The sequence below is a fragment of the Mirounga angustirostris genome, unplaced genomic scaffold (genome assembly GCF_029215605.1).
Source record: "Mirounga angustirostris isolate CCGP_5_RB_7025 unplaced genomic scaffold, mMirAng1.0.hap1 SCAF_6, whole genome shotgun sequence".
Lineage (NCBI taxonomy): Eukaryota > Metazoa > Chordata > Mammalia > Carnivora > Phocidae > Mirounga > Mirounga angustirostris.
In genome coordinates this window covers 113,565,732-113,591,747 of record NW_026991714.1, presented here as the reverse complement: position 1 = coordinate 113,591,747, position 26,016 = coordinate 113,565,732, and the positions used below count along the sequence as shown (strand labels likewise).

The 26,016-nt window shown below is 37.9% G+C and overlaps 1 protein-coding gene across 15 annotated transcripts in view; it reads right to left on the bottom strand.

Moving 5' to 3' along the window:
- SHLD2 (shieldin complex subunit 2) overlaps positions 1–26,016 on the bottom strand; it is an 88,514-nt gene that overhangs the window by 12,015 nt on the left and 50,483 nt on the right. For 8 of the 15 annotated variants that reach the window (XM_054508260.2, XM_064594914.1, XM_064594915.1 and 5 more), the window contains 7 exons: positions 24,108–24,300; positions 22,185–23,714; positions 18,231–18,338; positions 13,653–13,847; positions 13,356–13,490; positions 7,439–7,645; positions 644–872 (listed from right to left, as the gene is read on the bottom strand). In XM_054508260.2, the coding sequence (XP_054364235.1) occupies positions 644–872; positions 7,439–7,645; positions 13,356–13,490; positions 13,653–13,847; positions 18,231–18,338; positions 22,185–23,714; positions 24,108–24,243 (2,540 nt within the window). In that variant the 5' untranslated portion in view covers positions 24,244–24,300. Of the gene's footprint in view, positions 1–643; positions 1,063–7,438; positions 7,646–13,355; positions 13,491–13,652; positions 13,848–16,317; positions 16,580–18,230; positions 18,339–22,184; positions 23,715–24,063; positions 24,301–26,016 lie in introns of those variants that run through there. The other 7 variants (XM_064594923.1, XM_064594922.1, XM_064594916.1 and 4 more) reach the window with 6 other exon arrangements.

The window sequence follows — 26,016 nt, the reverse complement described above, 5'->3', positions numbered from 1 at the left end:
CATGATAACATGCTGAATACATTTGCATTTAGTTTTTAGATACTGTAGTATTTAGAAACAGAAAAGAGCATAAAACACTGGTGGCTATTTTATAAAGGCATGCAATTTACCAGGTAAAAAGAAAAAATTTATCCAAGCTTTTGAACATTTATTATTTGAAAAATGTGTTTTTCACTGAGCTGGTTTGCAATTTTACCAAAGAACATTTGCAATCCTTAATTTCTAATGTGAAGCTGGGAAAACTGAGGCACAGAAAAGTTAAACATCTTATTAGCTTCCACACTGAGAGGTTAGATGATAGAACAGTTTTAACCTTTAAATTCCAATTAGATGCTAAAGTATGGAAATCAGTTTCTTATGAGCCATTTAGATCTTGGTTAAAAATATAAACCAAGTAAAAATTTTCTTCAATATAGCTGCTTGAAGATAATAAGTCTTCCAATTACTGCTTTTAAAAATCCCTGTTATGATTACTGGACAATTTTTGCTTTCATAAATAGCCAGGGGAAATTTTTTATTCTCTTGGATTAGTTCTAGTTAGTTCTCATTAGAAAGTAAGAATTGATATATGCAATTTTTCGGTCATGTCCAGTCATATAATAATAAATCTTTTCCATTCCAATGGCTTGCTTGGCTGCCTCACCTGTAGTATAACTTCTTCAGAGTAAATGGCAAGCAGCTATAACACTGTTTATAGATCTTGTTCTTGTCTGTTTCCAGTTCCAATCCGCATTTTGCACAGCCAGTATATACAATGTCCGGAAGAGAAGAGAAGATGCTCCTCAGAGAGCTGCGGGCATTTAGAGCTATCTTCTGAGCTGCTGGGATAGGAATCACTAACTCTAAAATCTGGGCTTTGATTAGAATCACTCCTACAAGAGACAAAAAGAAGTGTGTATAAATTATAGGACCAAAATCATAACTTTAATTTATGAACATAGTTAATGATAAGGTTGATTGAGTCACTTATAGTAAAGGATATGCCCGAGGACTCGTTCTTGGTCTTCCTTCCTTCACTCTTTCCCTGGACAATTTCACCTGCTTGCGGCTTCGGTGTTTACTCTGAAAAGTGAGAGGTAAGCTGCTGTTGCCCATAACTAAGAGTGAAGATTTATTTGGCTAGTTTGGCTGCACAGGTGGGTGTTTTCTTCCTCCCTGTCCTCTGGAATCATGCAAAATAAGGTCTCTCCCTCTTTCAGTAGAAATCCCTTCGAAACACCTGAAACTAGCTAACACCTCTCTTCCCATCCTTCTTTTTAATTGATCATTGCTGAAAGTCAAATAGCAGGTCAGTTATTCTTCCAGTCTCTACTTTATCCAAAACAAACATACCACTAGCTTATCCTCTTTTTAAACTTTTTTTTTTTTCAATTTCCCGCCCATCACCATCCATACTATGGGCACTGGTTGTAGAGTACGTGAGCACCGAGAGTTCTCATTTACAAAATGTGTGACTCACCATGACCTTGGGCATGTTCATTCACTCTCACTGGCTCATGCATTCACCTGTTAAACAAATACTGAGTTTCTTTATCTGCCAGACATTCTTTTTTTCTAATTTACCTTTGCCGTAAGGTCTGTAAGTTCATCTGAGTTTATCTTCTCCCTTCCTCTCAAGATTCAGTTTAAAGCCCTTTTTAAGTCTTTGGATTTGCTTTTCTTCATCCTTTTAGCAGGTGGTACATTTCAGGTCAGGAACTCATCCTTCTGGCTACCTATTCTCTTTTCGGGTTATCTCTTTAAGAGTCCCACTAATGGTGACTTTCCTATTCTTAAGTCCTTCTGTTTGCTTTAGTCTTTTGGCGCCCCAAGGTTGTTTTATCATCTTCTCCAATCATGCCCTGTATCCCTACATGAATTACAAGAGTGTGTAGTGGTCAGCATACCCAATAAACTACAGCACACTCTAAATCACACCTTGCCGCAGACATGTTGTATCACTATTAATGAAAGAATTCAATCATTTTAGAAGAACGTTAACATCACTCCACACATTTTATAAACTTACACACTTCTATAAAAGAATTAAAAGTTCATGATTAATGAGGACTCTGCTTCCAAGGGGCTTACAGCGTGCTGGGCACTGACATTCTGCTGATGGCAGGACCGGATGCTGAGTAAGCACTTTCATTTCTTGACGAGGAGCCGGGCGCAGCTTCACCCCATCCAGCTTCTGTTAAGCTTTGTTAAGACAGCAGACCCTCTTAGGAAATTCTCCCATGTTGAGCTCCCTATCTCACTCCTTTTATTTAATTATGAAGCAGGTTAGGAAAAAATTACTTGTACTCCCACATGCTCTCTCCATTTCTGTCTTAAAAACACATAAACAGGGGCACCTGGGTGGCTCACTCATTAAGCATCTGCCTTTGGCTCAGGTCATGATCCCAGGGTCCTGGGATCAAGCCGAATGTGTGCTCTCTGCTCAGTGGGGAGCCTGCTTCTCCCTCTCCCACTCCCCCTGCTTGTGTTCCCTCTCTCGCTGTGTCTCTCTCTGTCAAATAAATAAATAAAATCTTAAAAAAAAAAAAAAAAACACAGAAACTACGAATTCAGCCCTCAGAGCTGAACATAAAGAGAATGAAAATTGGCTAAAAGGCCCTCTCTGAACACAGCCTACCAGGGACTGACTGTAACAACACAAAGTTTTTGCGTGGTTTACCAATGGGGAGCCCATCTCCAGCATTTGCAAGGATATTCCCAATCCCCAGCCTCATTCCCCAAACCAAATCTTCAGAGCTGTGAGCATCTATTTTATTAGTATTCACGATGGTGATTTTTATTTTAAAATCTAATTCTACGTATTCAATTCCAGGAGGTAGCTGCTCGGTGTAAGCAGTAGCTAACAGAGCTGACTTCTCCGTGACACCAAGTTAAATGGAGCTCCCCACTGCCTGTGTGTAGTTAAGACCTTCCAATAAAGAAAACTCCAGGCCCACAGGGCTTCACTGAGAAAGTCTACCAAACATGTAGGGAAGAAAACATTCTAATTCTAAACAAACTCTTCCAGAAAACCGGAGAGGAGGAACTACATCCCAACTCATTCCATGAGCATTATTCTAATTCTATTCCAAAAGCAGAAAAAGCTATTACAAGAAAAAAAAACACTACACATATCCTTCATGAACACAAACATAAAAATTCTTAACAAATGTTAGCAAATTAAATCCAGCAACATAGAAAAGGGACACGTCATGACCAAGTGGGGTTTACCCCATAAATGCAAAGCTGTTTTAACATTCAAAAAGCAATCAATGTAATTACATTAAAAGATTGCAAAAGAAAAACTCTATGATCATCTCAATCGATGGAGAAAGAGCATTTGATAAATTCTAACACCCATTCTTGATAAGAAAAAAAAATTTTTCAGCAAACTAGGAATAAAAGGCAACTTCATTAGCCTTATAGAAAGCACTGAGGAAAACCGTAAGCCAAAGTCATACTTAATAATGAAATAACGAATGTTTTCTCCCTAAGATCAGAAACAAGGTAAAAACGCTTGCTCTTACAACTTTTTTCAATATTAGAGAAGTCATCAAGTGCAAAGGGGTGAGAAAAATAAATAAGGGGCATCCAGACTGGAAAGGAAAAAATAAAACTGTCTTTCTTCACAGATGTAGAAAATTCAAATCTACCAAAGAGTTACTATTGAGCTTAGTGAGTTTAGCAAGGTTACAAAAGACAAGATCAATATACAAAAATCACTATATTTCTACACAATAGCAACAAACAATTGAAACTGAAATTTTAAAAAGCGCCAATTATAATAGCAGAAAAACAGAAAATAGAAGTCTGAAGAAAGATATGAAAGCCCTATATTCTGAAAACTACAAAACGCAGCTAAGAGAAATAAAAGATGTATCTTGTTCTTAGGTTGGCAAACTCAATATTATGTCAATTCTCCCTCAAATTGATGCATAGCTTCAAAACAATCCCAGCAGACTTTTTTCTAGAAATTGACAAACTAATCCTAAAATTCACATGGAGATGCAAAGGACCTAGAATTGCCAAAACAACTTTGAAAAAGAACAAAGTTGGAAGGCTAAAAATATCTGACTTCAAGGCATATTATAAAAGCTACAGTAGTCAAAATAGTGTGGTACTGGTATAAAGATAAACAAATAGATCAATAAAATAGAAGAGAAAGCCCAAAAATAGATCATTTATGTGTGAACAACTGATTTTGACAAAAGGGTAAAAGCAATTCACTGGAAAAATAGTAATCTTTTCAACAAATGGGGCTTAAACAGCTGGATATTCATACGCAAAAAGGAAAAGAACTTCCAAGCATGCCTCACACCATACATAAAAATTAACTCAAAATAGATCATGGACCCAAATGTGAACCCTAAAACTCTAAAACTTCTAAAATAACACAAAGGACATAAATGTTTGTGATGCTGGGTAAGGCAAACATTTTCTAAATAGGAAACCATACAAGAACAAATGGATAAAATGGAATTCATCAAAATTCCAAACTTGTGGTCTTCAAAAAGCCTGGTTAAGAGAATGAACAGACTAGTAACAGACTGGAAGAACATATCTGCAAAGCCTATATCTAACAAATAATTTTTACCCAAAATATAAAGAACTCTCAAAAATCAATAATAAGAAAATAATCAACGCTTTGTTTTTAAATGGGCAAAAGATTTCAGTTGACACTTCATCAAAGAAGACATGTGGATGGCAACTAAGTACATGAAGAGATGCTCAATATCACTAGCCAATAGGGAAATGCAAATTAAAACCACAATGACCTGGGTGCCTGGGTGGCTCAGTCGTTAAGCGTCTGCCTTTGGCTCAGGTCATGATCCCAGGGTCCTGGGATCGAGCCCTGCATCGGGCCAGCTCCCTGCTCCGCGGGAAGCCTGCTTCTCCCTCTCCCACTCCCCCTGCTTGTGTTCCCTCTCTCGCTGTGTCTCTCTCTGTCAAATAAATAAATAAAATCTTTTAAGAAAATAAAAAATAAAACCACAATGACCTATTGTTACAGAAATTAAAAAGAAAGCCCATACCAAGTGTTGACAAGGATGTGGGAAAAACAGAACTTTCACACACTGCTTGGTGGAAATACAAAATGCTACAACTACTTTGGAAAACAGTTTGGCAGTTTCTTAAAAAATTAAACATATACCTACCATATAATCCTTCAGCTTATTCAGCTACCAGGTATTTACTCACGAATAAAGAAAGACTATGTCCATATAACACTTTGTACATGAATGTTTATAGAAGCTTTACTTAAAAGAGCCAAGAACTGGAAACAACCCAGATGTCCATCAACAGATGGACAGATAGACACATCATGGTATGTTCGTACAAGAGAATAAAAAGGAATGAACTACTGATATGCACAAAAGCATAGATATGTCTCAAAAGAACTTGCTTAATTAAAGATGCCAAACAAAACAGTGTACATAATGTAGATTCCATGTATATAATATCATAGAAAATTCAAACTAATCTCCAGTGACAGATTGATTGCCTCAAAGGATCAGGAGGGCAGGTACGCAGGGAAGGGAGAGATTACAAAGGGGCAGACTGGTGATGGTTTCACGACTGTGGTGATGGTTTCATGGATCTTGCGTCAAAACTCACCAGTGTGAATGTGGATACTTCAAGTAAGGGTGGTTTATTGTACAAAAATTACACCCTAAAAACTTTTATTAAAAATCTTTTTGGGCGCCTGGGTGGCTCAGTTGGTTAAGCGACTGCCTTCGGCTCAGGTCATGGTCCTGGAGTCCCGGGATCGAGTCCCACATCGGGCTCCCTGCTCAGCGGGAAGCCTGCTTCTCCCTCTCCCGCTCTCCCCTCTTGTGCTCTCTCTCTCTCTCAAATAAATAAATAAAATCTTTAAAAAAAAAAAAAATCTTTTTAAATTTAACACTCTGAGCCATATTAGAAAAGCACTCTGAGATATCATCCCTGCTTTACGACACAACTTTTACATTTCCATGGATGTACCAAAAGGGGGCATAGCATGCTAGCAAAAAGTTCCAGAAATATACTTGAGAATCTTAGCCTGTGATCTCTTAGGAGTTCCAACTCATTTCATTTTGGAACATTGTAAAAATAATCCTATTTCACTTAAACCACATTTAGCATTTAATAAAATCTAAAACCATCTATAAGAATGCAGAAAATTATTCATGCAAATGGGAGAATAAAATTAAAAGTTAGTATCAAAATCCAAAGTTCCTGAGTTATTCTAATAATTTAACCTATAAAAGCACCAAAAATGGTAATCTTATTTATACAAATTCTGAGAAAGAATTTTGACCAAACATTTTCCTCTTCATTAAAAAACTTAAATTATGTAACAATAAACCTATAGATAACCTCCTATTTTTTTCAACCCTCATTTCCCCTCTAAAAACAATTGCTATAATAGCCACCAGAAAACATTCTGTTAGTTTCCAAAATTGATAATCACTGGCATTTACTGATTATTGGCATTTAGCAACCTTAAAAATAGCTTCAAGTGCTGTTTAATTGGTTATTCCTTTAACTTGGAGTTAGCATACTTTTAGCATCATCTCTGTACTTAGGAATGTAATTTAGTGAAAAGTATTTCCCACTAAAATTGTATCAATTTATCTAGTTATTTTCACTATTTTACTCTCTTCATTCCAAAGCATATGGCATATTGAACCTAAGACATATTCCTTTTACTACTGCACTCAAAATTAATTAAATGGTATTAAGTTCATGGAAAGTGTGTGAGTATGTGTATAAAATCCATCACCAATGGGCGCCTGGGTGGCTCAGTCGTTAAGCGTCTGCCTTCGGCTCAGGTCATGATCCCAGGGTCCTGGGATCGAGCCCCACATCAGGCTCCCTGCTCTGTGGGAAGCCTGCTTCTCCTTCTCCCACTCCCCCTGCTTGTATTCCTGCTCTCGCTGTCTCTCTCTGTCAAATAAATAAATAAAATCTTTAAAAAAAAAAAAAATCCATCACCAAAGGCAATCTTCTATGTAGTATGTTTCTAAGGATGAACTTTATACACATACATACACACACACACACATATGTGAGTTCAGGAAGTATGTTATTACATTTCACTAAAGCAGTAAGCAAATTGCATGAATTCTGTATCAATGCTAAATTTTAACAACCATGTATAGGTAACAGTTTAATAACTTGATAAAATGCTTATCTCAACAGTGACTCTGGTTAGGGTCATTTTTCTATTTCTGGTTTATTAAGTGATAAGCTGCTTGCACATATATGCAAAAAGTATTTTTAAGTGATCCCTAATAATTACAGATTAACCTCAAAGGATTGTAGGCAGAAAGCTAACAAGCTATGTAAATATCTGGTTGAGCTGTTTACAGTGATCTATATTTTACTTTCATATTTAATTATACATTTTTTCCCATAAATGGTAGCTTCCCTTGCTTATATTAAAACAAGCACTATCTTACGTATATAAAGAACTTACCTGAACGCTTATCCTCCAGGTGTGTTGCTAAATCTGACATCTTCACAAAGGAGGGCATGCTTTTTTGAAATTTTGCTTTAAATGTAATTGCCCTTATATCATCGTCAAACAGGCACTCACAGGATGACCAAAATGTTGTATGCAATTCTAGGCTTTCTAGGATGTCATTGCGCTGAACAAAAAGATATTTAAATTCCCAAATATAATCTTAAACAAACAAACAAAAACAAAAAGTCACCGAAAAGGAAATAATCTAGGCTCAGAATCAGATTAAATAGATTGATCCAAATAATTCAATTAAGTACAACTTTTACCACTCTAAGGAATTTGGGTATTAAAAGACAAAATGTGAATTATGCTGTTTTAGGGCAATAGTATAAGGATACTGGAAATAATTTTAATAAAAATTTTCTCTAAAGATTTCTTGGTCTCTTAAACAGTCATAATTTATCATAACCAGCTGCTTTTCAGAGTAGCTAATTCCTGTTTTGATATCTACAGGCAAAGGTTTTTAAAACGAGTAAGGCATAGAAATGGAACGTGTCTGCCATAATCAATATCTCTCACTGATTTTTCAACACCTTCGTTTTCTTATTTAGCTAATTTCTCAAGGACAGAAAAAAAATAGCATTGAGAGACAATTGCATGTATTTTCAGTTCCCTCAGTCATAATTGTAATCCTTAAAACTGCAGTGGCACAGAGCTTCTTGCCAAATAATCCTATTCTATATTAATAAATTCAACTTTAAACTCTAATAAAACAAAAGATCTCTTAGCACTGAGTTTTCTAGTAATAACAGCTGTTCTTTTAGTTTCCACTTACTTCAGGCCATAAAGCTAATTCACACCCCTCCCCCACACTGCCTCCTTAGTTTTTTTTCCTTAGTTTCTTCTTGAAAAATGCAGAATCTTTTTTTTTTTTTGGAAGATTTGATTTATTTATTTGACAGAGAGAGAGAGACAGCGAGAGAGGGAACACAAGCAGGGGGAGCGGGAGAGGGAGAAGCAGGCTTCCCGCTGAGCGGGGAGCCCGATGAGGGGGCTCGATGCGGGGGCTCGATGCGGGGGCTCGATGAGGGGCTCCATCCCAGGATCCTAGGATCATGACCTGAGCCAAAGGCAGACGCTTAACAACTGAGCCACCCAGGCGCCCCCAAAAGTGCAGAATTTTAAAACAAGTAAGTCTATACAGTAAGTCTGTATAGACAGAGCATCATTAGAAAGAGCTAAAGCATATATATTCCAAGTCACTGCTTAAAAACAATCACTATTTTTAAAATAGTTTGCTTGTCCCACTACAAAATACATGCTTAGAAATCAGATTAAGTACATAAATAAAATAACAGCCATAATCTCAATACCCCCAGATAAACACAGTTAATACTTTTAGTGGACATCCAATTGTTTTCAACTGGATTTACATGTCATTAAATATTATTCTATATTATTTTAAAATACTGCATAATATGCCCATACTTTGGAACAGATATGCCAAAATCTTAAAACTCAATACAGTAATTCCTTGTTTGGGGGCATGTTGGTTATTTTTTGTTTTTTTACTATTATAAACAGTACTGTGATAAATATATCTTTAGCTACATCTTTATGCATAGCCATGATAAATTCCTAGAAGTGTAATTATTAGGCCAAAGGTATTCCAAATTCGGTTTTCATAATGCACTGTCAGTTGTCCTCAAGAAAGGTTTTGCCGGGCGCCTGGGTGGCTCAGTTGGTTAAGCGACTGCCTTCGGCTCAGGTCATGATCCTGGAGTCCCTGGATCGAGTCCCGCATCGGGCTCCCTGCTCGGCAGGGAGCCTGCTTCTGCCTCTGACCCTCCCCCCTCTCATGTGCTCTCTCTCTCTCTCTCATTCTCTCTGTCTCAAATAAATAAATAAAATCTTTAAAAAAAAAAAAAAGAAAGGTTTTGCCAATTTACATTTCCAATAGTTTATGAGAGTGGCTGTTCCCCTTTATGTTCTCTATCAATTACTCAGGAGAAAAATCATGTACTGTCATTACTTTATTTGTGTGCCTTCAATTACTAATAAGTAAATTTTTTTTCATACATTCATTGGCCATTTTTATTTCTTCTTTGGGACTTCCTGTTCATATCTATTGCCCATATATACTTACAGACATTTGTCTTTTGTTTACTGCATTATTTTTTGACAAAATGCAACTTTTTTTTCTGGTTTTTCACTTGCCTTTTAATTTGGTATATGATGATTTTTATGTATAGTTCCTGTTGCTACATTTTGTTTAACCTACCAATCTTTACATTCCAAATAAGTTTGCTTATATTTTCTTCTACTACTGTTTCTTCCTTAAAAAAAAAAAAAAATTTTTTTGAATCTCTAATGCATCTGGAATTTATTTTGGCACAAATATGAAGTATAAATTTAATTCAATTTTTTTTCAAATTGTTAACTAGCTATTCCAAATCTTATCTGCTCTTCTTTTCAAAAGGAAAAAGCTTGCTTTATTTCTTAATTATAAATAAAATATATTTACTATAAAATATTATACAGTAAAAGAAAAGAGTAGCAACAGATGAAATATGATTGGCCAATGTTCTAATATAATGGGTATAATGGATACCATAATGGGTATTTCATTATATTATTCTCTATTTACTAAGTTTGAAGTTTTTACTAAATGTGTAAAAAATAAATGCAGATTCACACAGGTACAAAATTCAAACTAAAGGCATAAAGAAAAAACACACATAGCCATTGCTAGCATTTTAATATCTGTATTTCCAAATTTTTCATGTATACACATACTCACCTACCTGCTTTATTAAAATGGGATTCTATTATACATGAAATTTTATAATCTACTTTTTAAATTAAAGAGTAACATCACATACGTCTTTCTAGGCTAGTGAACATTCATATCTTTGGTGGCGAATACCTTTGTGTGTCCACCCAGACCACAAATGACCCTCTCATCTGTCCCCTGACCCTCTGAAACAAGCTCAGGCATTCCTATTCTACTTTCCCACCCTGTCCCCGAGGCCATAGTTGATTGAATCAAATTCAGTCTGGGCAATCAGGTTTTCTTTGCTGGGAATTTGGAAATGGACTGGTCTCTTAAAAGGAAAAGTAAAATCAGGGGCTACAGAGTAAGCATCTTCTGCTGCCTTCCATATGGTTGAAAAGCAGAGAAAGTCTGCACCGAGTGAATAAAGCAGACAGCTGGAGAAGCTGCCCGGGGCCCACAAAGCATTTCAGCGCCTGGTTCTTAAGTACCCCTGAACCCATCAGCACTCTTGCCCTATGTACCATGAGATACTCCTGTATATGTCAAATATATGCCCCTTAATTGGTTAAGTTAACCAGAGAAGAGTTCTAGTTCAGTTCACTAAAAGCCCTCAGTGCCCAAGTTTAAATATAATTTGTTAATACATTCCATGGGTTGCCAAAACTTTGTGTGCATGCATTTTCAAACTGGTGATTTTTTATTATCATTTGAAACAAAGTTATTCCCTCCTCAAACTTGAGTCTCTTATTCCTTCAAGACTGGAGATTTTGAGTGGTTGCTTGATCTGTATTTTATTCTTCATTCGTTCATTCACAAAGAAAGCACTGCGAGGGCAGGCACAGTGCTGTGTAATGAGGATACAGGGCTGAACAAGCTTAGCAGAATGCTTGTATTCACAGAATTTATAATCTATGGAGAAAATTAGTTAATTAGCAAGCAAGCAAATAAGCTGGATAATCCTGATTGTGTTAAGTGGCACGAATGGACCTCAAAGAGTGCATCTGATAGTGATTATGTATGTGTGAGGCCCCCCTGAGGATATGACATTGAAGCTGAGAAATGAAGGAGACATCCATGTGGGTACCTGTAGGGGGGAGCACTCTAGGCAGAGGAAACATGTAAACTTAAGATCCCAAGGCAGGAAAAAGATTGGCAAATTCAAGTAACAGAAAGGAGTCGTGTGCAGATTAGACTACGAGGTCTGAAGGAGACTGGTATTGAGACAATTTCTAATACATTTCTATTATTTGAATCATGAATTAAGGATGTGAATAGATTTCAAACCTCCATACAGACATAACTATGATTTTGCATTAAGTATAATTACAAACGTTGGGATCATTTGCATTACTCTGTGCTTAATTAGTAATGTCACAGAGTACTTTATTATAATTTGTTATATTTTTAAAATATTAGACTTCTGTTAAATACTTCCAGAATATTGCATTAGAATGGCATTTAGTTCTGAATAGCTTCTTTTACGTACCCAATTATTCCTAAGAAGTGTAGTGTATACCCCTAGTCCACCCTCATTAGGACCTAAACTGTGATCAGTCCTTGCTACAAATTTCCATGCATATTTTGAAAGAATGTGAATTGGGGATTTCTTATTATTCCTCCCCAAAACATCAACTTTGTGATCTCCAGTATTCAACAATGACTACTTGATGATCATTTCTGATTAAATCATCTCAATGTGAGTTTGTTATCTTCAGGAACAAGGAAAACCAGTGCCCAGTATGGAGGTTAATACAGAGAACACCTCAAGAAACACGAGATGAATAGATAAAATGCTAACAGTTTCTGAAAGCAGAATCACTTACTTAGATGATCCTTCAAAATTGGTACTTTCCCATTTTGAAAAGAATAATTTTGAGGTGTTGAGGTGGATGTCAAAACTTAAAAATGATGATTATAAAAGTATGCTGAATGAATGAATGACCAAAGAACAACTATATCTTAATTCCTGGATTCACAAATTTCCAGTATTAACCTAAATACCATAGAATTGTCTAGAGAGAACTAGAATGTCTCTTCTATCAGCCAAATAACTACGACTTTTAGAAGAATATTCATAGTAAGCATGGAGCAGTCTGCTACAGCTCCATCACAAATGGAATAGCACCTTTGACCTACATTTTGTTCCACATGCACAGACTCATGTTCCCAGCTATGATATAGTGGTCAATAACGATGGTCAGTCTACCACTGACACATGTTTGTCAGAGTTCTCAACTGAGCAAATATTTGCCATTGTTTGATCCTAACATAAAAGTCAAAAGTCAGACTTACCTCAAATCCTGGTTATAGGCTATTAATGATTAAGAGAGAGAATGTGACAGATCCTATCCTTAGATAACCATTTTGTAGGTAGAAGTTTGGGAAGAGGCATTAACTCTTTCAGGCAAAAAAGAATCAGTCGCACACCTAACCAATCTCTGGATTAATTCAGCAGGATAAAATAACTCACAAGCCACTAATTAAACTATTTCTGACTGTTACAACGAAAGGATCTCACAATATAATATTGAAATGAAGATATTATACTATTTTATTGAAACATCAATGCCATTTAATTAAATTCATCATAAATTATTAGTAACTGATGCTTTAAAGAAAAGTGGCATCACAGGTCATATCTTAAACATAAACATTCTATGGATGACTAATAGTCCACACTTTTAAAACAACTGGTATAAAAACCTGGAAGACACTAATTTGTGAAACAGTAACATTGCGACTTGAAAGGGTTAATGCAGCTCCCCTAACATCTGCTTTATAACCAGAGAGACGTTTATTTATCAGAGTACTTTGGCTGGATAAAAACTGTAGAAGCGTCTCCAGATTTCAATTTTTAAAGAACGTTTCCTGAAGGAGATAAGATCTTCACTAAAAAGGTAAAGTCGTAAACCTGGGAATAAATGGAAACTTTTCTTTTGCCTCTGTTAATTAAAGAAGACTTTTTAGATCACGAAATTGCTTACAGGAGGTATAAAATCATAACAGAAGAAATCCGAAGACGAATATTCAATTATGATCACCTACTATTTCAAACGTCTATCTTAATCTCTTAAGATGCTCTTCATCTTCAGCTCATAAGCATTAATCATTTACCTAACTATAAACAGGCTAAAAGCTTTTTGGCATATTTACCTTTTTTCCTTTGAAGTTGAGGGTACCAGGCTGCTCCAGGACCCCATAACACAAGCACATAATGTTGACCTTGGGCCTGTTCCACTGTTAACATAACTTTCCTTTGCTTCTGTCCTCTATAACTGTATAAGGCCTCTGGAAAAGAAATATTTCAGCCAGCATTACTTCATCACATAGGACAGCTTACTTTCATGTCCAGTGATAAACATAATAGTGACAACCAAACGATACACTACAAGAGTCTGGTATCTTAATTATTTTATAAGCTAAAATTAAGACGGCGCCCCAAATACTTACCTGTCAGCACAGTGATATCAACAACTCTCAGCACTGCGTGGACCAATGCGTCCGGCTGTAGTTGCTCCAAATCTACAAATTCTATACTGTTCACCTTCTGAGGCTGCCTCCGAGGAAGATCCCTGAGATAGGAGTGTTTTGAAGACACATATGCCAGTAAGTCTCGAAGTACAACGTCATCAACTACATTGGAGTCTAAGAAAGAAAGACACACGCATGTATGAAAGATGGCAAAATCGTATTTTCTTAACAACACAGTATTTTCTTAGAAATGTATTTTATGTTGTAAAGTGTGATTAAATGGAAAATATGCTTTCATTTCTAAAAATATGTAACTTTTTCTTAAATGCTTAGGTGTACAAATAAGCTTGCTATTTTTAACCAAGGGAGTTAGAATTATTTACCATCTCCAAAACAACCTGCCCTGTTCCCTTCTCTGTTTTGTTAATAATACCATTTCTCTACCAATTAACCAAGACCAGTATTTCGGTTATTTCTGTTGACCCCTCCATTACCCTGCTTTACCCAATCAGTCCCCTAATCCCTGCAGTCTGATTTGCTCACACCTTCCCTGACCATCCCAACCACTGCTATTCTTCCTCAAGACTTTTATGTTCCTCATCCTCAATACACTTGAGTCACCTAATGACTCCCTCCCTGAACATGCTTTCCTCTTCCCCACTTCCAAGCCTCGGTCCTCACCACTCTCACTGGCTGCAACGCTTCATCCCCTCTATCTATGCAAATACTACACAGAAAAACAACCACCATAGAGCGGCTCCCAGTGACTTCTTCCCGTAGAGAGCTTTTCTCTCCAGCTTTCATGTGGCATTTGAACATATGCTACGTTGTAATATTTCTCCTGATTGTTAGATCAGTTGTTTAGTTCTTCGGTCATTATGTCATTTAGATGTTTTTGTCTATGTTTTAATTATTTGTTTCAATGTTTTCTCATTTTTTGAGATATACTTCACATATAATAAAATACACACATTTCAAATGGACAGATTGATGAGGTTTGCTGATTAAATTTTAATTTCCCTGAAGGTAAGGGAGGTGTATTTGAATATATAGTGGATTGTTGACCAAAATAAGATCTTAGCAAAAAGCAGTTAAGTACTTTTTTAGAAGGTTGGGTCTATTTCCTGATTTCAGGAGGAAAAAAACAAATGATTCTTCTTTCCTTCCATCAACATTTTCATCCTAATGTATTTCTTATGCTACACTAAAGCCTCATTATTCATTCACTCATCAGGGGACCATCCACTACGTGCCAGGCATTATGCCAGGTGCTAGGGATACAAAGACATATCTTGTCATGATACTCACACTGAAGGAATTATCAACCTTGAGATAGTCAATAACAAACACTGGGCTTAAGAGATGCATGTAAGCCTTCCCAAGAACACACAGAAACAATTGCCCAGGCAAGTTGGACGCTTTATTGAAGGAATATTTGAGCTGGGTTTTGGAAAAAAATGTCCTAGTTTTCTAGGTAGTAAATGGAGGAGGGGGTATATTTCCAAGTAAAGAGAAAGGGATCTGTACTCCCTTACATATTACAGCTGCTTCTGGTAGTCTGATGAAGCATATGATTATCAGAATAGTATTTTTTTTTAAGTTTTATTGAGCTATAATTCACATACATAAAATTCACCCTTTTAAAGTGTATAATTTGGGGCATCTGGCTGGCTCAGTTGATAGTGCACACAACACTAAATCTCAAGGTTGTGAGTTTAAGCCCCATGTCGGGCGTGGAGGCTACTAAAAAAAAATAAAATAAAAATAAATTTTTTTAAATAAAGTGTATGATTCAGTGTTTTTTAGTATTTCACAATGTTGTGCAACTACTACCATTATCTAATTATAGAGCATTTTCATTACAAAATAGTATTTTTCAATGTATAAAATAAGATTGCAAAACCGACTATATGGAAATACAGCAATCAAATATTTTTCAACAGATAATTTGTGCCTCATTAGTACATTAAATAACAATATATAATAGAGTATGTAACAACTACTGTAATTTCAAAGTAGTGACGAGCATAGATGATATTCAAGTTATCTTCGACAACTATAATATGTGATATGAAAATATACGTGCTTTCCATTGGTGACTAAGCCCCAAGTACTGCTAATATTACTGTGGATTGTTGCCTCATGGATAATGGAAGCAGAGCTCATTTTCAGTTAGCTATCAGAGAAAGTAAAGACGTAATGCCTTCCCATCCAAGCTCACAGACCCCTTAATGTGGAGGAATCAATTTTCACAGAAGAGAGAGTAGGAAGAACACTTAGGAGGCCAGGGGCCATCCAGCAGGAGACGATGAGTGCTGGGAACCAGGCAAGACTGCATAAAGGGACGAGGGGTGACAGATTTGTGAAACAGTTCAGAGGTGGACTCCAAGAAACAATGAGATGGAGAGGGTACAGAAAAGATGAAAGATGGCATCAAGATTCCTTGCACAGCTCAGTGCATGATAAAAACAAATGTTTTAAGGTTTTTAGAACCTGATACCTGAAATTCATTCTAGTTAAGATGACTCCATTTCTCCGTGACTTTTATGAAGCAAAGGTAATATCACTAACAAAGCAAGGAGCATAAGAGAAAAGAACAGATGGCATGAAAGGGGAATGAGCGCAAGAGAGGAAGAGAGAAGACCTGTTAGATTACAGCAAAACCCAGCTCCAAGCAGCTCCATCCGGGGTTCCAATTCATCCACCAGACGTCCTAATCCCTCTTTCGCAATATTTCCAGCATGTGTGGAATCAACATTCAAACGGGTTCAAATTCTGACTCTGTCAACAATGAGTTCTGAGAACTCGTACATAACTTCTCTGGGCTTCATTCTTTGTCTATAATGTGGAGCTTTTCGGGAAAAATACAAAGATCCCTGATATCCAAGTATTTATTTATCCCTGATTTATAAAACAGAAACATGGAATTACTTAGATTCCAATTAAAATCATCTACTTCACAAAAACATTGTATTAACCTTTGATTTATATACTTAATCATTTCAATTTAATAATACTTAAGATAAATTTATGTCCTATCACATGTTAACACCCCACTATAATGAGGAAAGAACAGAAGTCTTCTCTAAAAGCACAATATATTGATCAGAAGAATGTTTCATGAGCTGTAAGTACTTGTAAAAACAAAAACAAAAACCTAACCAAATTGATTTATTCTTTCAGAAAAACAATTATAATATTCTCAAAGTACCAACTGATAACCATTCCCCTACATCAAATTAAAAAGACTTAGATTAGCTACCAACTATGAAAAACAGGGCAATATAAATTCCTATATAAGTATAAAAAGAAAGAATTTGAAGTAACCTTTAAAGGTTCTCTAACTAGTTCAAGGTTCTTCTCTTTGTTCTACAAAAAACCTGAAGCTTCCCAGGGGTTCCATGTGATATTCTCCATCTAGAATTAGGTCCTAAGATTTTTCTGAAATGACTGCAACAGATCAGCCTTACTTGAATGTAAATCAGTCTTAAAACCAACTCTACCTATGACATTTATCTCCCCGATCCCTTGCAAAATATTTGCATACCATGTTATTTTCATGATTTCAAAACGTTTCTTACTCTTCTATTGTATTAACACCTATTGAATATGGTGAATTTTACTTAAAACTCATTTAGCTCCATGGAAATATGCTCTCCAAGATGCGGCAACTTCAAATACTCGTAACAAAGGATAACACTTACATCTTTTAAAGAAATCCCCAAATTGGAAATTGACTTTTTACATTTTGTTGCTTCCAGTTTCCAGGCTGTTGCTAACCCACGCCCCTCTAAGAAGCACTTCTACTAACCAGACTGCAGCACCCATGCCCTCCTTTTGTCCTTGGCCTTGCAGAATCCAGTGCATACACTGTTTTCCACAGTTACTGAGGTTTGATCTTGCCTTCCCCCACCCTCCTTTGTAATACGGTTGGGTTCATTTGTTAGTGGCATTTCTTTGGGGCTTCTCCCTCCACTGCATTTGGTGTACTGTGGGTATGGGAAGCAGCACTGTGATTCTCGGTGAATCAAAGCTACACAAAAAGATCCACTCAGAGAAGTGTTACTCCCTCCTCCTCAATGGTACCCTATTTCCATTCCCTCCTTCTTTCTTTCCCTTTTCCCACCCACTCTGTAGGTAACTCATGTCTTTAATTTCTGTTTTCTTTCCTGCATTTTTTTTTTTGCACAAATGAGGAGATACACATATATTTTATTACTCCCCTCTTTCTTATACAAAGGATAGCATGCTATGTATACTTTGTTGAGCTTTGTGTTTTTCACATAACAGTATGTCCTGGAAATCATTCCCTGTCACTTCACAGAGCTCTTTCTCATTCTTTTTCACGGCTGCATAGTATTTCACTGTGGAAATGTACCACAATGTCATCAGTCGTTCTGCTACGCAGGAGCATTCCGATTTTTCCCAGTGTCTTGCAATTATAAACACTTCCCTGAATAACCTTGTGCATATGTATTCTCACATTGTTGTAGCTTTTTCTAATATGTGTATATACTTTAAATACCAGGAAATTATTATATTTAAAATGTGTCTTACACTCTTCAGACTGGACAGATGAGTAACTCCCAAGATTTAATAACTGACTGGTAAATGTTGACTGTAGTACTGTCTCACCAACCCAGTGATCTTCATAAACAGTAACATCTGGAAAGGAGAAAAAAAAGTTCTTCTGATCATGTCAGAAATTCCTTCACACCGTAATGAACTTAGCAGTCATAGCAAAATATTATGCATGTCTCTCACATGCCAGGCAACTAAAGTTCAAGCGGGCTAAATGATCTGCCTAAAGACACAAAATAATAGAATAGCAGTAACAACATTGCTTCTGTATATTTGAACAATATCAGTATGGAAGCTCACTGCTCCACAAAGAATGGTTTAATGGCTTTTGTTTAAGTAAAAGAAATGTCCTAATGTCTATTTTGAGAAACTAAAAGCAAATCATTTAGAGCCAGGAAGCAAAGTAATGGTTCCAAAGCAGTCGTACCTAGAAGAGCAAATAATATTTCGTATGCATTTACCCCTTCTGCTATGAACACATATGAATATAAGGCATTCTTAAAGGACTTTGATTATTTTTTCCCTCAAACGCAATCTTCATCTCCAGATGTTAAAAGTGAAGGACTTGGGAGGTAAGGAACACTTTCCAATAGGAGAGCTCTATGATCTAAGATGCCTAGAGAAGAATCAGAGAGTGGAACTAAATATACCAACAGGTAGAAACAATTCCAAGTAGAGCAAAAACTGTAAGTTAGAGACAGAGACATATTGATCCCAGGCAGGATATAATCAGTGCATAAAATGCTAGAGGTATAAAGATATCCTAACAGCAGCAAATTTTTGAATAATAAGGATAAACAAGGATGCACACATTCCAAGTACTTACTTCCAAATTGATACCCAGACCCTCTCCCCAGCTTCAAACCCATTTACCCATTTCTCCACAACTGCAAACAGACATTCCTGACTGGATATTCCATTGGCTCCCCAGACTCAGCATTGCTCAAACCTGCTCTTCTTCTCATATGACCCATCTCATTTGTTGGCACTCTGGAATTCGCCAGGTAAATTCAAATGTGAAGTCATCCCTGGACTTCTACCTCTCCTTCCCCACCTTTGTCTCCAAACTCCCACCCGTTGGCTCTGCCTCTTGAGCCCCACCCCCCGGCCCTGCCAGGACTGTTTTATATCATACATTCCTCTCTCTCTTAGCAGGTCCCTTCCCACCTTCAGTCCACATCCCCCCCCCCCCCCCCCCCGTGCTAATGAGTGATTTCTCAAGAACATTAATGCGATCCATTGACTGGTTTAAAAAGCACTCAGCAGGGACGCCTGGGTGGCTCAGTCGGCTCAGGTCATGATCCCAGGGTCCTGGGATCGAGTCCCACATCAGGCTCCCTGCTCTGCAGGGAGCCTGCTTCTCCCTCTGCCTCTGTCTCTCTCTGTGTCTCATGAATAAATAAATAAAATCTTTAAAAAAAAAGCACTCAGCAGCTCCCCACTGCCTGGCCAGGAACAGCTAGCACAGCGTTCTAGACTTCTCATCATCTGACCATCAGGATGCCTGCTCTTCAGAAAGAAACAAATAAATTTCAAGGAGAGGCTTCAGAAAATTAGATTGTAAAACCTAGGTTGGGTTAGTGACTTGCTAATCAGTAGTGATAGGGTGGAGTAGAATTCTTGGCCCAGCCCTTGCCTCCTGGCTCTCCTGATTCCCTCTCACGGATATGCCCTAGAGCCTCTCCTGTTTGTTCTTGAAAATCTGTGGTTTTCCACAGTTCAGCGCCAGGTCCTCTTTGAACTCCGGCCAGCAGCCTCCCTCAGACAGTCCTCACTTACAGCACCTCTTCATGCTGTTGCTACAAGTATAATGGCAAAAGGTCGGCTGTGTCACGGAACACAGTGTGAGCTGGGATACATCTGCGGAAACACGTTCAGTTTGGGGGTGTGTGTCAGTAGACAGTACGAAATATCCAACGTGGAGATATAATAATGTACATGAATGCTGTTAATTAGAATGGGATTTTACCCATAAATTTCTATGTAAATACAATTTCAGTATTTAATTAGGACAATGGAAAAGTATAGATTTCGCTTTTTTCCATTAAGTTTCCATCTGTCCCACACAAACAAAAGAAACCCATTCAGAAATTAGTGAACCAGATTACTTTTTTACTAAGGAAATAAGGCAAAACAGAAAGAAAAAATCTAATTTTTTTAAAAGGTGCTCATAGAAATAATCTAAATATCCTATAATAGGAAAATGGCTAAGTAAACCAGTTAAGTCACTTGATAGAAGGTTACCGAGTTGCTAACAACTGTATGGACACTAGGAAAAAACAGGGATAGCAGGCTTGAGTTTCCATCTGCCAGGAAAAGTCCTCCTGTGAGGCTCACCCAGGGACAGTAATGGCCTTGGTAAAATAACCGCGGTCCAGGGCCCCGTTCTCTCCTGATAGTCTGGGAATCTGATTTTGTCGGCACCCCAAAAATAGATTTCAGCTCTGCAACATAAGCTCCCATTAAACAAGTTAATGAGACAAACAAAAAACACAACACCATTTTTTAATTTACAATGAGACATTCATTGCCACAGAAACAGCATTTGCAGCCGATTCTCATGTAGGCAGCTTTATACCTGGGAAGCCAAATCGTAAGAAAAGGGCTGCTTGGTGAGCACTGAATCAGAATAGAGGGAGCAAGATGAACTGACTTAGCAACAAATAAGATGACATTGCCAGTGGGACGGGACTCTGCTAACCATGTCGGTTATAATCCCACATATCTCTTTATGAGAGCATGCACCTGACACTCTTACCTATGCACCTAAGGAATATTAGGCAAGGCTCTCATTCCCCCAGCAAACCACTTGGTAGGAACCACCAATGACTGCCTTGATGTCTTCTTTTTCTAGGCTTCTAAAGCTCACCCACTCTTCTTCTCTACCACGTTCTTTCTTTAGGTAGGTTACTGAGCTTAATCAACTCCCTCCCAGTCTGGGACTCACCCTTAATATCATTGGTATCTCTGCTCTAATACACTGTGTATTTATTTTCAATTAATGAAGAACATGTAAAAAAAAAAATGTTAGACGTCTTATGTCAGAAAGAAGCAGGATAAAAACTCAATGCTCTTTATGATTACAACTATATAGTAAGAGTGTGGGTTCTGGAATCTAGGTGAGATCCTGGCTTCGCCAGTTCCTAGATGTGTGAAACTGGGTACACTGCTTTACTTTTCTGGGCCTCAGTTTACTCAAAGTGAAAAATGGGGCTAATAATCAGTACCTTCATACAGTTGTTGTAATGAATTGATATACATGTGAAGTTTAAAACAGGGTTGGACACAAAGTAAGTTCCCAATAAATATCAACTATTACATATGTATGTATACACATTTTAAGGAGCAGAGGGAAGATAACTGGAAGGTAACACTCCAAAACTCTACTGGAGGTGATATGAGGTTGCTTTAATATCAGCAGTTTTTCCTTCCCATATTCCCAAATGTGATAGTATAATTTTAATAATTAAAAACACAATAGAAATTCTCTATCTGTCCCCTCAATAAGAAGGTGATGTGCACAGCATCACTAGGGCTTAAGTAGTAGAAACGCTGTCCTTTCGTCATAAGACTGCTAATATAGCTCAAGAAAACACTTAAAAATAAGATATATGTAGCCAAAACCATAAGGAAACAAAGAAAGAGCCTGATGATATGACCTGAATGCTAACATAGTGAATGAAAGGGAGAAGCAATCAGGGAAGGCTTCTTCAAGGCCTCCCTCAAGGAGGACAGAACTAAGAAGGGCTAGAGCAGAGGCCCAGAAATGGCAGGAACATGGGACACCGGGCGACGGTAAGGGGACAAACCTGGATACTGGACAGGGATCGATCATGCCGCCTCCCACAGAGGCAAACGATGTAAGGCTGAAAGTGGGAGGTCGGGGAAGCCTATAGCTTGAAGCTATCACTACCCCATGACTGACCTTACCTGTAAGCAAAATTATATCTCCAGGAAATACTATAAGTGCCCAAAATGCTGCAGCCCTCCACAGAGAGACCTTCTTCTTAATTCCTGACTGGTCCGTTACCACAATTGTTCCTAAAGGCACTTTAGAGCCGGAATTTGGTCCAGATTTTATACTTATTTCTTTCACGTGACATGGAGATAATACCATGACTAAACAATTATACTTCTGACTCTTAGAATCACAATTTTGTATTAATGATGTTTTTTTAATCCCCTTAAATTTAGACGCATTCCTCTGGTCCATTGTTGCAGTAGGTTCTCCTGCATCAGAGACCAACTTAATTTTCTTGGATGGTTGGAGGACTTTAGACAGAGCTTTGGAATGGCCCAACTTGTCTTCAGAGGTCCAACTTCTTTTAACAGAACTTTTGTGGAAGGTATTTAGTTGGGAACACAGCATTCCTGAGCTATATGACTCGATACATACATCACTGGGTGGCAGTTTGTCTTCAAAATTGAACAGTGCTTGAGGTCCTCTATTTTCTTCGAGACTTTTATCAGACTTCATGTGAGTGTCGCTACTTTTTGCCTCAGGACAAACAGGACTAAAGAGTTCAAGGGAATGTGCTTGATTTTGTCCACTTTCACATCCTCCTGCAAAGTCATCATTAGGCTGAGTCAAATTATCTTCAAGTATTCTTATTTCCCTATGACTTGCCTTTGGTTCGCTTACAGGCCCTTTATTGATAAAATTCTGTCCTTTAGACTTCCTTTGAGATAAAAAAGCAACCTGGCTGGAGGTCATTATAGTAAGAAATTCAGTATCCGTAGATATTTTAAGGTCTGCGACCTTTCTAACAGCTTCGGACCTTGGCTTATCTTCTGTGTCAGAGGAAAAGAACTCCAGACCCTGGTTTTGTACCTCATGATGCTCTGTTGGCCCACACTTCATTTCAATCGCTCCCAGCCCCACATTAATCTTTTCCATACTACAGACCAAATCTAGCGTAGCTGCACACTTACGATCTAACTGAAAGAAGTTTTTCTGAAAGTTCCGACCACATGTATTTGACTGATCTTTATGCTGCCCATCTGCAATTTTCTTATTTTCACTGAGAAGATTTTGAAACTTTTCTTCTTCTGTTAAATGCTGAACTTTGCCCTTAAACCCACATATTTGCACATCAGAGCTGGTTCTCTCTCTCACTCCTAAAGGGGGACTCTCCTGGGATTTTACAGTCTGTGTTTCAGAAATACAATCTATAGAGTCTTCTTTCACATGAATAGGTTCACCCATAGGGTTTGTTAAAAACTGAGCACTAGGAAAATCTAGAGGGCCATGAGCTTCTAGAACTGGACAGTCTTCAAGAGTTTCATGCGTGCAGTTTTCATCCCTCAGATGTAAAGAATGTTGGTCGTATAAGAGCTGAATTTTTTTCCAGGGGTTCTCAGGAGACATTAAAGAAGTTGGTTCCGTTGATACTGTCGTGTTCAATGGACCAACCGGAGCACCCCAGAAAATGTGGACTTGAGATCCTCCACTCATAGCTTCTGAAAAAAATTAAAATGAGTATTTTGTCACTAGATTTTTTTCTACATTAACTTAATAATATGCCAAAAGCAAATGTTGTATAAACTATGAATCAAAAACATAATTAACTGGTATTCCATTTAAATACAAAATTCATAAATATATAAGAAATCATAAGGAGAAATCAAAATTGCCACAAAAATCCTCACATACAGACTCTCTTCAATAAATTAAATGAGATACTTAAAAAAAACACTCTAAAAAAAATAAAGCTAAGTATACTAACATCAAATGACGTTTAATAACATTTAAATAACGAGCTAGCAGAGAAGGAAAAAGAAAGCATTGGTTTCGTTGTCCTATAGTCACCTTTACTTTTCCTGTTTTCTTTACTCCAGAGATTATCTCAGTACCTTTGGGGCCTCCTTCCTTCAACTGTGAACCCAATTCCCAAGACCAAAATAGAAGGCCCCAACCGGAAGGGAGAGAAAATAAAAAACTGAGACTTGAGGCTCTCTCTTCAAGCTCTTGTAGAAGTGACCGTGTCATCGATGCTCAGGCCCATGTTAGCCAACTAGTGACTCCTTCTGTACTTTTCAGTCTTCTCTGCAATACAAGTAAAAAGATTAAGAGCAGTCATTCTGTAATAGCTGGAGAAAAGGAATCCGTTGTGATTTAAACTTTTTGTCATTAACTGTAGCACCTGACATAAGCACATCTAAGTAAGCATCATATTTGCTGAGATTAAAAATGAAGAATCAGGGAGCGCCTGGGTGGCTCAGTCGTTAAGTGCCGGCCTTCGGCTCAGGTCATGATCCCAGGGTCCTGGGATCGAGCCCCGCATCGGGCTCCCTGCTCCGCGGGAAGCCTGCTTCTCCCTCTCCCACTCCCCCTGCTTGTGTTCCCTCTCTCTGTCTCTCTGTCAAAATAAATAAATAAAATCTTTAAAAAAAAAAAATGAAGAATCACACCCCAATTTAATTGATAACTGACTTTCAAAAGGAATTTATGAACCAGATCTGGTCCTAGAGCTTGCTGAGAGCTTTTTCACAGTGCTTCAGGGACAAAGAGACAGATAAGGCTCTTGGCCTAAACAAAAAGGAGAGGAAAACAGTGACTATAAACTAATACTTTGAAAATAATGTACTAAATCCGACAGACTATAAGCAGGAAGCGACCATCCGCTGGGGAAGGGAGCTGCTGCGGCTGAGAGCTTTTAAACAAAAGGAACAGTGGCTATACAAGGCAGAGTCAGGCAAAACCGTGGCATGACTAAGGACTTTTGATCGGAGTACAGGGTCCTTTGTAAAAAGGTAAGAAGTTTCCACATCATGAAAAGTCCATCCGGCAGTACAAGAAGTCTGGAAGTACACAGAAAGGGGGAACCATCAGGAAATGACAACTGTGATCTCCAGTCACTCTCATCATCCTTGAGAATTTGCTCATTGTCACCTTCTCCAAATCTAATAATCTCCGATTATAATTCTTGTGATTTCAATGTCAATGTGGATGATCTTTCCAGTCCCCTGGCCTCTTGGCTCCTTGACCCCCTCTCCTCCAGTGACTGTATTCTCCACCTTACCCCAGTTACCTGTTCTTAGAGTCACATACCCTCCCATTATCCATAACTGCACATCCTTCCCTAATTTTAAGCTTTCAGTGCTCTGATTAGTTTCTCCCATCTTCCTACTTAGTCCCTTTAAATGCACAACTTCAGCAATTCCTTGAACATGCGGGACCTACGACTGACTGTAGGCACCACATCTTCACAGCTTCATTCTTCACTTCCCTCCTTAACCAGCTTCGATCCCATAGGCCAGTGTTAAAATCACTCTCTGGCATACATGGCTAATTCCACTGCTCTCCTCGCTAAGGTATTTGCCCAGCTGAACTCAAAACACTGGTTGGATCACCACCTACCCTGCCCCTATAGCCCAATGGCTAGAAGTAACTAGAAAAACAAAACAAAACAAAACAAAAAAACCTTCATCTGAAAACTAGTCTCATTTTAAATTCATTACCGCTAACCTCCAAGCGATACCTCACAATCTATCTTTCCCTATCCACTCACTAAGCTAAGTCTCCCATACCTCTCCACTCTTTAAATCTGCAGCATCTCTGGGGCGCCTGGGTGGCTCAGTTGGTTGGGCGACTGCCTTTGGCTCAGGTCATGATCCTGGAGTCCTGGGATCGAGTCCCGCATCGGGCTCCCTGCTCAGCAGGGAGTCTGCTTCTCCCTCTGACCCTCCTCCCTCTCATGCTCTCTGTCTCTCATTCTCTCTCTCTCAAATAAATAAATAATCTTAAAATAAAATAAAAAGA